The 13,268-nt window shown below is 47.5% G+C and overlaps 1 protein-coding gene across 1 annotated transcript in view; it reads right to left on the bottom strand.

Annotated features, from left to right (window-relative positions):
* LOC149283566 (golgin subfamily A member 4-like) overlaps window positions 1-2,088 on the bottom strand; it is a 67,365-nt gene extending 65,277 nt beyond the window's left edge. Inside the window, exon 1 of the mRNA XM_089497385.1 lies at window positions 1,960-2,088. Coding sequence (XP_089353511.1) covers window positions 1,960-2,088 — 129 coding nt within the window. The remainder of the gene's footprint in view (window positions 1-1,959) is intronic.
* Window positions 2,089-13,268: the final 11,180 nt, after the last annotated feature.

The raw sequence follows: 13,268 nt of genomic DNA, 5'->3' as shown, positions 1-13,268 counted from the left end.
AGCCAGGGGTCAGGTACACGAAGCAGGTAGTTAGACAAGCCAGGGGTCGGTAACGATAGTCTCAGGCAGAGGTACAAAATCAGCAAGCAAGAGGGTAGTCAGGAAATCCAATGGTCAACCAAATAGTAACAAAGCAAACTCAAACTTCAATTCAGAGATAAGACCACAACAGGGTGCCTGTGGACAGATCTGCAGGGTTTTTGAATCTGGCGCCACTTAAAGCCACGCCCCCAACAGAGCGTCAGGGGCGTGCCCTAAGACGTCCCTCTGACTCACGGCTCCAGCCGTGAGAATTGGCTGCGCCCCCAGTGGAGACCGGCGAACCGGTAAGTAAACCTCTCTGGGGATTCCTAAGGCAGCGAGCGGTTTTCATTCTGATCGCTGCCGAATCCCCAGACCTGCCTTCCTGCTTCCTGCACCGGCGATCGGGTTGCGGATCACCAGTGCAGGGAGATCGGGAACTCCGGGCCCCACTGCACGTCCGCCCGCCAGGGACGGAGCCCGAGCTCTCCAGCTCGGGTCTCCGTGACCCGCGAGCGGATCGCTGCACACGAGACCCCGGGACCGCGACCGGACCCGGAACCGCGACCGGACCCGGGACCGCGATCGCGACACTGGAGCAATTACACATGAAATGCTTTCTGCCTTTAGCAAGCACCTCTTCCCCCTTTTTCTCTGCTTTTAATCTTTTTCCTCATGTTCTATTCTCGCCTCACTCTTCGGCAGTTTATTTTGTCTTATGTCTTTATTTGCACCTCACTTGCTGACATATTTCACTCTTTCTTTTGTCTTTACCTTTCATCTTTTATCTTGCTTGCCAGTCTTTTACATTTTTCATCCTCTTTCTAATATATATTGTGCCCCGCTCACACATATACATACACACATCTATACCAACACATATAAATGCGCACACAGACATATACACAAAGATACACACACATCTATACACATATATAACACATATATATACACACATACATAGACATATACACATGTACATATATACACATATATATATACACACACATGTATACATATACACATCCATATATATACACACACACATATATACATATACACACACATAAATACTTATACATAAACATACAAATATATTCTCAAGGAACGGTGGGGAGCGTTAGGCAGAAGCGAAAGTCACTGGGGCCTAGCAGACAGCCCAACGGTGTTGTGGGGGCTTAGCCAGACAAACTAGAGGACGAGGCAGGCAGTACAGGTAGCCAAAGTCAAAGAACAATCTGTGGTCAAGGGACAGGAAATAACTAGGATAAGAGACCCCTGCCTTGTGTGTAAATGGGCCGCGTGGTCCCCCCCTTACAACCTACCTCCGGGCATAGATTCATAGATATGTAATTGTGTGTGTGAGCATGGATATGTAATTGAGTGTGTGTGAGCATGGATGTGTAATTGTGTATGTGTGCAAGCATGGATGTGTAATTATGTGTGTGTGGGAGATGGATATGTAATTGTGTATGTGTGTGAGCATGGATGTGTAATTGTGTGTGTGAGCAAGCATGGATATGTAGTTGTGTGTGTGAGCAAGCATGGATATGTAGTTGTGTGTGTGTGAGCAAGCATGGATGTGTAGGTGTTTGTGTGTGCACATGTATGTGTAAGTGGGGTTAGATGGAGTGTTGGAAAGGGGGGCAAGAGGCAAACAAGACACAGACCAAATATGGGGACCAAGTTTGGGGCAAATATGGCACAGATAAGCTATTTGGGGGAACTGGCAAGCTGGGGCAAAGATGGCACAAACAGACTGTTTGGATGGCACTGATAAGCTGAGCTGTTTGGGGCAAAAGTAGTGCTCACAAGCTGTTTACGGCAAAGGGGGCACTGTGGGACAAGTTTCTTGGTAAAGTTGGTGGGCCCTCCTTACCTTTTATTTCTGTAAGTTATAATTGTTATTTGATGCACTACTTGTTACATCTTGTTTACTGATTGTACAGCTCTGCGTAATATGATGGTGCTGTCACGGACGATACTTCGTCCTATCCGAGTCCTGACGGCATCCCTGTGGTTCTGCTCCCAGACAGAGTGGTGCAGGTCCTCTACATTTTCCCGCATACTGAGAAAGGAGAAAAGAATATATAAATGTATGTCTGGAGCATTTATGGTTGTCTTTTTAATAGATATTAGACTTGCGCATTCGTCTTCGGGCGAACATGAAACCGAGCACGAAGAGGCCGTTTTTTGTTCGTTCCAAAGACACACCGAAGAGAATACAGTGCCGGCAAAACGTAGGAGAAGACGAAGACTCACAACCACGAAGAATCGAAGATCGTCCAAAAATCATCTTCGTTTTTGCCGCGCAGCCGCTAAAATTTCAAACAGGAGTGAGCTGATCTCGTCTGTCCAATCAGCTCACTCTTGTGACGTCACGCTAAGGGTCTCGTCCAATGCCTGTGCTGCTGTTTTTTGAATTCTGAAGGCGCCTTTATAAGACCAGAGCTTGCCTGAGAGATCCATTCATTTTTCGCTGTGACTGCTTTGGCAACACTGCTGTGCTGCATCCGAGCGTTACAGAGAGATTGTTCTGTTCTGTGTGAGACTGGTAAGCCTTAGCCTGCCATTTCTCACAGTGTACTTCATCCTCACTTCAGTGCTACTTAATATAATTAATAATAATAATTTGATTAATTTAATTTTTTTTTAATTTAATTTGTCATCAACTGTAGTGTAAGTGCTGTTGAGTTGACAGTGCACCCAGTGTCTCAGTGGCACTGGGGTGCCCTTGCCCTGGGCTGGCACTAGTGCCTACAGCCTGTCCTGCTTAAATAAATTAAATAGAATTTATAAATAATAATTTAATAGAGTCTATAATTTAATAGTTCATTATAATATTATATATATATATATTTGTCAGTCATATATATATACTATAGTATACTAGTGTAGAGTGTACTGTAGACATTCATCTACTAGTGTCTAATTTAAAATCAGTAATATTAACTAATATAATTAATAATTGAATTCATTATAAAATTATATATATATTTGTCAGTTATAGTTAGTAATAGTATACTAGTGTAGAGTGTACTGTAGACATTCAAGACATCTACTAGTGTCTAATCTAAAATCAGTAATATCAATAATTCTATAATTCTTTCTTATCTTAATAGTTAATTAAATTAGCTATAAATAAAAGTAATAATATTAATTAATTACTACTAGCGTATAGTTCAGCTAATCTTATTAGTACTGGTGCTGCAGCTCTATAGTTTGTGCTTTGTTTTAGCAACAGCAAGAGACCAAGTCAATTTTTCTTAATAATCTTTCATTTTATTTCATTTGTTTTGCTCACCTCAGTCCATCAATGAAGTGAACTTGTTGGGCTAGTGAGTGCAGCCGCATAAGTGCTGTGTTTTTTTTTGATCAGCAAGCAGTGACGTTAACTGTTTTGCAAAGATTTTCTCATTTATTTTACATTTTATTTCAATTTTATTAAAAGTACCCTTAGTGTTTTGCTCACCTCAGTCCATCAGTGAAGTGAACTTGTTGGGCTAGTGAGTGCAGCCGCATAAGTGCTGTGTGTTTTTGTTCAGCAAGCAGTGAAGCTAACTGTTTTGCTGTGACATTTTATTTTATTTCTAATTCTTTTCAAGAAAAATTGACTGTGACGAGCTGTACTAAGCAAAGCTTCAAGCTACTAGCTGTAGTACTAAAATAATTCTAATCTTCTTTAATCTTAATCTATAATATATTATAAATAATATATAACAATATAAATTCTAATTCATAATCTATAATATAAGTAATTCTAATTCTAAATTCTAATTCATAATCTATATTCTTCTATCTATAATACATAATATATAAGTAAATTATTTCTAATCTATTAATATTATATAATTTAATATTAATTAATAAATCATACTGAATCTGATTTAACCTCACTTTAGCTTAGTGGGTTTGAGAGCGTCTGCCTAGAGGTAGACTTATAGTAAGGAAATATAGCTTTAGGCTAGCATAGTAGTAGGCTAAGCTCTTAGGCCCGTGTAAATTCAAATTAAAAATAAAATACTGCTAGTTATTAAATAGTTAATCTTGAGTTAATAATTTAAATAACTGTAGCACTTTGCCAGATTGCACACAACAGCACAGTGCAGTAGTGCATAGTTTTACTTTTTAAGCAGTAGCACTGAAGAGAACTTCCTCTAATTTTTTTGTCTTTAATTCATTTTTCCTTTTTTTTATTTTTTTTTTAGTTTTTATTTTTTTATAGTTTTTTAAACACTACACTACACTACACACACAACACAAAATTTGAAATGGATCCTCCTTTTGGGACTAAGGAGGGACAAGCTCCATCTACCACCACCACCACCAGCACCACCACCAGTTCTAAGATGCAGCCTTTGCGTCAGTCTAGTCGGCCAAGTAGGCCAAGCTCTCGCTTATCATTTGGGGAAGCATTGCTTGAAGGATCATCAAGTAAAGGAAAGGCACCAAAAGCAGGCAGTAGTAGTGCGGCTAGGCCCACAAGCTCTATGGTTTTTTACAGAAAGCCTAAAGCACCAGAAGCACGTTCAAAGTTAAAGGGTAGCACAATTAGTACCAGCCCAGTGACTAAAAAGAAGTGCCTTTTGCCCCAAGCAGCATCTTCCCCATCCACAAGCAGCATGCAAGGTACCAAGCAGAGCCAAATTAGCAGCAAGACTCAGAGGGGTCCAAAACAAAAGCGATCTCATTCCTTTGTAGGGAAAACCACCACGACCACCCCCACCGCCTCTACCACCACTAGTGCTGCGCCTACTGTTCCCACTGGTACCACCACGCCATGTCCTCCTAGTACCTCTAGCAAGCCACCAAGTCCTTACAAAATTTTTGTAAAGACAGTTAGAGAGAGGGCTACACATAGTGGGACTCCACCTAGCGAGGTAGCAGAGGAGCCTGAGACTGAGAGGCCAAGTGCAGAGTCTATTCTTCCTGCTCGCACTACTACTAGTCACGAGTCTCACGACGATATCAGTCTTAGCTCCAGCCTAGCAGGAATTCCATTCGATCTGGCTAATGAAGAGCTAGACTATGAGCCAGAGGAAGTAGAGGAGATGAGTGGTCAGGAATCAGATTCCTCAGGGAGCAGTGTCCAAATGACTAGTGCACAATTTTCCCCTGAGCCTCCACCTTCTCCGCTACGATCATCACCATCACCACCACCACCAGCAGCAGCAGCAGCAGCAAAACCTAGCAAATCTAAAGCATTTAGCAGTCCCACTATGGCCAGTACTGTTACCACCAGTCCCACCACCACTAGTTCTGCCTCTGTTCATCCACCCCGAGCAGTAGGAGCAGCACCCAAGGCACACTCCAAGGCTATGCGCGCCCCAATTTGGGAGCACTTTGAAAATGTTGAAGAAGGGCGCTATGGAAAGTGCAAACATTGTGGGAAGCTAATAAGCAGAGGGAAAGTGTCTGGCCATTTTACCAGTGCTAGCATGAAGCATCACCTCAGCACTCAACACAACGCTGTGCTATTGGGGAAAGATGCAGAGGGAAAACTTAGTGCAGGCAGCATAGCTGGTGGCCGTGGAAAAACCCCAACAGCTTCTTCTTCTGAGCCAATAGCAGCAGCAGCAGCAGCAGCAGCAGCTAGTGCTGGCAGCCAGAGACCAAGGCAGGTTGGAGCACTGCATGTCCAGCCCACCCTGGAACAATTTGTGGCATTCCAATCCAAAAGGTCAATGCCCAAACAGCAGGCCAATAAAGTAACGCGACTGATTGGTCAGTTCATTGCTGTTGGAGGGGCATCCTTCTCTATGATCGAAGGGGAGCCTTTCAAACAATTGATGGCGGCTGTGGCTCCACAATATACAGTTCCGTCACGTTCCACTTTCAGCAGGAACATTGTCCCCTCATTGTATCGGTCTTGTGTTGCAGCAGTGAAAGAGGAGCTTTCCAAGGCTGCTGGTCAGTGTGTTCATTTCACTACAGATTTGTGGAGTGCACCTAGCGGCCAGCATGCCTTTCTTTCTTTGACAGCACACTGGTGGCAGCCCGGTGTGTCTAAGGAAGCTGCTGCAGCAGGCTACCAATCTTTCCTTCTCCATGCAGAAGTGATGGATGAAAAGCACACTTCCCAAAATATTCTGCATGCAATGAGGAAAATGTTTAGCCTTTGGGTGGGAGCAGAGGCGGGCACCAATGTTGAAGTTGGTTTTGTGGTAACTGACGGAGGTGCCAATATGGTGAAAGCGCTGCGAGATGGTCATATTGTTGGTGTGCGCTGTGCAGCCCACATCATCCATCTTGTAGTGAAGGCAGCAATGTCAGAAGGAACTAATGTGGCAGCAGTAGTTCTGTCCCGCTGCAGAAAGATCGCTGGGCACTTTCACCATAGTGTTAAGGCTAGCCAACTTTTGAGGGAAGAGCAAGAGAGGTCAGGTCTTCCCGTACACTGCCTACGCCAGGATGTCAGTACACGGTGGAACTCCACGTTAGACATGCTGGAGAGGATTTTGGAGCAGCAGAGGGCAATCCATAATCTTGCCTCAGAGCAAAATATTGGGATTACCTCTCCATTGAATAGGGAGGATTGGACAGTGATCGCCCAGCTAGTGGCAGTCCTTAAACCATTCAGGGATGCCACAGAAAATTTAAGCTCAAACACTGCCAGTCTGGCCCAGGTAATCCCAGTGTTCTCCCATCTAGGCAGCAAGATGGATGTGTTCCTTGGAAACCGTGAGGCTGTTCAAGGTGGCACTCTACATCCTGACGTAGCAGCCATAGCCAGGAAGCTGAAGGATCTGCTAAAAATACACCTTCGCAAACGAATGGAAGAGAGTCCCGAAATGATGCTAGCGTGCCTTTGCGATCCAAGAATTAAGGGAAAGCTAGCTTTGAAATTTAATGTTCTCAGTAGCTACCGTGAGCAATTGGTCAACAAGGTGCGTGACTGGCAGCGTAAAATGGGAATGCTGTCCGAGGAGGGAGAGGTGCAGGAGGAGGAAGAGATGATGTGGTCTGCTACTCCTAGCAGCAGCATCAGCAGCAGTGCCACAAGCAGCACAACACAGCTGAGTGGAGCAGCTGCGTTTTGGGAAGAGGCACTTGGGAGTATAGTTGGACCATCTGACAGAGCTAGCAGCAGAAAGGAGAGTAGTGCTGCTGAAATGGTCAAACTTTACCTCTGTGAAGTTCCTTCTGCGCCTAATGTTGATCCTCTTAGCTACTGGGATGAAAAGAAGAGTGTGTGGCCTGCACTCTCATGGGTTGCGCAGCAGCTACTATCATGTCCGCCAACCACTGTTCAAAGTGAACGCGTGTTTTCTATGACTGGAAACATACTGAGTCCACAGCTCTTAGCTTGGAAAGTTAATTTTTTTTCTCTGTAATGTTTAAGGTAGTTTCTCCCCCTGGTTGCACGTGTTTGTGGTGTGGCAACGTCTGCTACCTCCGCCGGTGTAGCCAATTTACGCTAGGGCCTAGTGTCTGAGTTCTGGAAGTCCGCTCCCAAACGCCATGGACTGACAGACTTTCATGCTTTGCCCTGGGGTGAAACAGGTGAGCGGGTCGTCAATTGCCCACTCATTCACCTTTTTCCGTTTCCAACGCTGCTGCTGGTGGTGGTGCCAGTATCTTTTGCCAGTTCGCTTCCTGGCTGAAATCATGCCTCAAATGTCCCTAATGGAGAGGGTAGTTTCTCCCCCTGGTTGCACTTGCTGCGGTGTGGCAATGCCTGCTACCTCCGCCGGTGTAGCCAATTTACGCTAGGGCCTAGTGTCTGAGTTCTGGAAGTCTGCTCCCAAACACCAAGGACTGACAGTCTTCGGATGCTTTGCCCTGGGGTGAAACAGGTGAGCGGGTCGTCAATTGCCCACTCATTCACCTTTTTCCGTTTCCAACGCTGCTGCTGGTGGTGGTGCCAGTATCTTTTGCCAGTTCGCTTCCTGGCTGAAATCATGCCTCAAATGTCCCTAATGGAGAGGGTAGTTTCTCCCCCTGGTTGCACTTGCTGCGGTGTGGCAATGCCTGCTACCTCCGCCGGTGTAGCCAATTTACGCTAGGGCCTAGTGTCTGAGTTCTGGAAGTCTGCTCCTAAACGCCAAGGACTGACAGTCTTTGGATGCTTTGCCCTGGGGTGAAACAGGTGAGCGGGTCGCCAATTGCCCACTCATTCGCCTTTCCCAATGCTGCTACTGCTGCTGGTGGTGGTGGTGCCAGCGTCTCTTCTCTGCCAGTTCGCTTCCTGGCTAGTGTCATGCCTCAAATGTCCCTAATAGTAAGGGCAGTTTCTCCCCCCTGGTTGCACTTGCTGCGGTGTGGCAACGCCTGCTACCTCCGCCGGTGTAGCCAGCTTACGCTAGGGCCTTGTGTCTGAGTTCTGGAAGTCCGCTCCCAAACGCCAAGGACTGACAGTCTTTGGATGCTTTGCCCTGGGGTGAAACAGGTGAGCGGGTCGCCAATTGCCCACTCATTCGCCTTTCCCAATGCTGCTGATGCTGCTGGTGCTGGTGGTGCCAGCGTCTCTTCTCTGCCAGTTCGCTTCCTGGCTAGTGTCATGCCTTAAATGTCCCTAATGGAGAGGGTAGTTTCTCCCCCCTGGCTGCGTCTGTTTGCGGTGTGGCAACGCCTGCTACCTCCGCCGGTGTAGCCAGCTTACGCTAGGGCCTTGTGTCTGAGTTCTGGAAGTCCGCTCCCAAACGCCAAGGACTGACAGTGTTTGGATGCTTTGCCCTGGGGTGAAACAGGTGAGTGGGTCGCCAATTGCCCACTCATTCGCCTTTCCCAATTCTGCTGCTGCTGCTGGTGGTGCCAGCGTCTCTTCAATGCCAGTTCGCTTCCTGGCTGGTGTCATGCCTCAAATGTCCCTAATGGTAAGGGCAGTTTCTCCCCCCTGGTTGCACTTGCTGCGGTGTGGCAACGCCTGCTACCTTCGCCAGTGTAGCCAGCTTACGCTAGGGCCTAGTGTCTGAGCTCTGGAAGTCTGCTGCCAAACATCTAAGACTGACAGTGTTTGGGTGCTTTGCCCTGGGGTGAAACAGGTGAGTGGGTCGCCAATTGCCCACTCATTCGCCTTTCCCATTTTTCAATGCTGCTGCTGGTGGTGGTTGTGGTGGTGGTTGTGGTGGTGCCAGCATCTCTTCTGTGCCAGTTCGCTTCCTGGCTAGAGTCATGCCCAAAATGTCCCTAATGGTAAGGGCAGTTTCTCCCCCCTGGCTGCGTCTGTTTGCGGTGTGGCAACGCCTGCTACCTCCGCCGGAGTGGCCAGCTTACGCTAGGGCCTAGTGTCTGAGCTCTGGAAGTCTGCTGCCAAACGTCTAAGACTGACAGTGTTTGGGTGCTTTGCCCTGGGGTGAAACAGGTGAGTGGGTCGCCAATTGCCCACTCATTCGCCTTTCCCATTTTTCACTGCTGCTGCTGCTGGTGGTGGTTGTGGTGGTAGTGCCAGCATCTCTTCCGTGCCAGTTTGCTTCCTGGCTAGAGTCATGCCCAAAATGTCCCTAACGGTAAGGGCAGTTTCTCCCCCCTGGCTGCCTCTGTCTGCGGTGTGGCAACGCCTGCTACCTCCGCCGGAGTGGCCAGCTTACGCTAGGGCCTAGTGTCTGAGCTCTGGAAGTCTGCTGCCAAACGTCTAAGACTGACAGTGTTTGGGTGCTTTGCCCTGGGGTGAAACAGGTGAGTGGGTCGCCAATTGCCCACTCATTCGCCTTTCCCAATGCTGATGCTGCTGGTGGTGGTGGTGCCAGCGTCTCTTTTCTGCCAGTTCGCTTCCTGGCTAGTGTCATGCCTTAAATGTCCCTAATGGAGAGGGTAGTTTCTCCCCCCTGGCTGCGTCTGTTTGCGGTGTGGCAACGCCTGCTACCTCCGCCGGTGTAGCCAGCTTACGCTAGGGCCTTGTGTCTGAGTTCTGGAAGTCCGCTCCCAAACGCCAAGGACTGACAGTCTTTGGATGCTTTGCCCTGGGGTGAAACAGGTGAGTGGGTCGCCAATTGCCCACTTATTCGCCTTTCCCAATGCTGCTGCTGCTGGTGGTGGTGGTGCCAGCTTCTTTTCTCTGCCAGTTCGCTTCCTGGCTAGTGTCATGCCTTAAATGTCCCTAATGGAGAGGGTAGTTTCTCCCCCCTGGCTGCGTCTGTTTGCGGTGTGGCAACGCCTGCTACCTCCGCCGGTGTAGCCAGCTTACGCTAGGGCCTTGTGTCTGAGTTCTGGAAGTCCGCTCCCAAACACCAAGGACTGACAGTCTTTGGATGCTTTGCCCTGGGGTGAAACAGGTGAGTGGGTCGCCAATTGCCCACTCATTCGCCTTTCCCAATTCTGCTGCTGCTGCTGGTGGTGCCAGCGTCTCTTCAATGCCAGTTCGCTTCCTGGCTGGTGTCATGCCTCAAATGTCCCTAATGGTAAGGGCAGTTTCTCCCCCCTGGTTGCACTTGCTGCGGTGTGGCAACGCCTGCTACCTCCGCCAGTGTAGCCAGCTTACGCTAGGGCCTAGTGTCTGAGCTCTGGAAGTCTGCTGCCAAACGTCTAAGACTGACAGTGTTTGGGTGCTTTGCCCTGGGGTGAAACAGGTGAGTGGGTCGCCAATTGCCCACTCATTCGCCTTTCCCATTTTTCAATGCTGCTGCTGGTGGTGGTTGTGGTGGTGGTTGTGGTGGTGCCAGCATCTCTTCTGTGCCAGTTCGCTTCCTGGCTAGAGTCATGCCCAAAATGTCCCTAATGGTAAGGGCAGTTTCTCCCCCCTGGCTGCGTCTGTTTGCGGTGTGGCAACGCCTGCTACCTCCGCCGGAGTGGCCAGCTTACGCTAGGGCCTAGTGTCTGAGCTCTGGAAGTCTGCTGCCAAACGTCTAAGACTGACAGTGTTTGGGTGCTTTGCCCTGGGGTGAAACAGGTGAGTGGGTCGCCAATTGCCCACTCATTCGCCTTTCCCATTTTTCAATGCTGCTGCTGGTGGTGGTTGTGGTGGTGCCAGCATCTCTTCTGTGCCAGTTCGCTTCCTGGCTAGAGTCATGCCCAAAATGTCCCTAATGGTAAGGGCAGTTTCTCCCCCCTGGCTGCGTCTGTTTGCGGTGTGGCAACGCCTGCTACCTCCGCCGGAGTGGCCAGCTTACGCTAGGGCCTAGTGTCTGAGCTCTGGAAGTCTGCTGCCAAACGTCTAAGACTGACAGTGTTTGGGTGCTTTGCCCTGGGGTGAAACAGGTGAGTGGGTCGCCAATTGCCCACTCATTCGCCTTTCCCATTTTTCACTGCTGCTGCTGCTGGTGGTGGTGGTGGTGGTGCCAGCATCTATTCCGTGCCAGTTTGCTTCCTGGCTAGAGTCATGCCCAAAATGTCCCTAACGGTAAGGGCAGTTTCTCCCCCCTGGCTGCCTCTGTCTGCGGTGTGGCAACGCCTGCTACCTCCGCCGGAGTGGCCAGCTTACGCTAGGGCCTAGTGTCTGAGCTCTGGAAGTCTGCTGCCAAACGTCTAAGACTGACAGTGTTTGGGTGCTTTGCCCTGGGGTGAAACAGGTGAGTGGGTCGCCAATTGCCCACTCATTCGCTTTTCCCATTTTTCAATGCTGCTGCTGGTGGTGGTGGTTGTGGTGGTGCCAGCATCTCTTCTGTGCCAGTTCGCTTCCTGGCTAGAGTCATGCCCAAAATGTCCCTAATGGTAAGGGCAGTTTCTCCCCCCTGGCTGCGTCTGTTTGCGGTGTGGCAACGCCTGCTACCTCCGCCGGAGTGGCCAGCTTACGCTAGGGCCTTGTGTCTGAGCTCTGGAAGTCCGCTGCCAAACGTCTAGGACTGACAGTGTTTGGATGCTTTGCTCTGGGGAGAAACAGGTGAGTGGGTCGCCAATTGCCCACTCATTCGCCTTTTCCATTTCCTTTTCCATTTCCATTTCATTATTTTCCTTCTGATACACAACCAACCAACCAAACATAACACACACAATAACACAAATAACACAGTGACATAATACATAACACATATAACACACAGTGACAACACACATAACACACATAACACATACACGTACAATGCACAAATCACAAGGACCTTTCCTCTTGTTATTTGTCCTGGCCTTCACTTCTACACTCACTAGCATTAACGCTATAACTCACACTTCATACTATAACATTTTTCCATCCACATACCTGCCAACAGACCCAACTTTTTCAGGGACAGTCCTGCTTTTTTCCAGTCCTGTCCCATCTAATTTAGCTATCTAGGTATGCAAATACACGTTGGTAGTTATAGCTCGGTAGGTAGCACTAGTATAAACTTTAAATAAATATAATAAAGTACTAAATAATAAATCTAACTTTAAAATACATTTAAATAAACCCCTTAATTTTTTAAAACCCATTAAAATTAAAATTAAATTATTATTTAGACATAATACATCTTTAACCAAACCAGTGCACTGCTACTAATCTTAAACCGTACGTTAACCCTAAGCTATTTTTTAGTTCTTGTCCAACATTTTTCCATCCGCATACCTGCCAACACACCTAAGATTTTGGTGGACAGTCCTGCTTTTTTCCAGTCCTGTCCAGTAAAAGTTGGGTTGTTGCAAAGTATGCCATTGTGAATAGGTAGCAAATGTTAGGCATGTATTACAAGTGGTCCAAAATCAATTTAAAAATGTAAAATAATCCCTATTCTTTTATTAAACATCTATGGATGTGTGACTGCGTATGATAAACGGAGGCCAAGTTCCTTGGAGCATTTGTCTCTAGGTCATTTTGTGTACAGTACACCTCAGTACGTGTGTGCAACTCTATTGGTCGTTTCGGCAGGGGGCTGGCCTGCCATCAACGAATGAAGTGCGTTCTGCAATTCACTTGTTGATGCCAGACCAGCCCCCTGCCGAAACGACCAATAGAGTTGCACACACGTTCCTTCACGGCAGCTGCTGCTGCTCCGATGTGTTGTTAACCCCGTATTAACCCCTGCTAGGCAACCGGGAAGGAAACGAAGATTAAACGAGCACGAAGAATGTCCGCGAATATTCGCCCGAAGAGAAGACAGGAACGGGCGAATATTCGCGGAATATGAAGGTTTTTTTCCCCCCGAAGACGAGCACGAAGACGAACACGAAGAGCCCCCTGGTGCCCAAGTCTAATAGATATTACTCCTGGATTGTTAGATTTTAGCTCAACCAGAGTTTATACATGGTATCTAAAGATCATACATATTTGCATCATGAATGAGGACAATAAAAAAACAAAATAATATTTATAACACAAATGAAATTTAATGATGTGATCAATATCAATTAGTACTTCATAAAATTTCAGTTGTAAAAAAAAAATACCATTCCTAACC

Source organism: Sceloporus occidentalis, unplaced genomic scaffold (assembly GCF_023333645.1).
Source record: "Sceloporus occidentalis isolate IW3139 unplaced genomic scaffold, rSceOcc1.0.p SCAF_102, whole genome shotgun sequence".
NCBI classification, from domain to species: Eukaryota; Metazoa; Chordata; class Lepidosauria; order Squamata; family Phrynosomatidae; genus Sceloporus; species Sceloporus occidentalis.
This window is presented reverse-complemented; position numbering and strand designations above follow the sequence as displayed.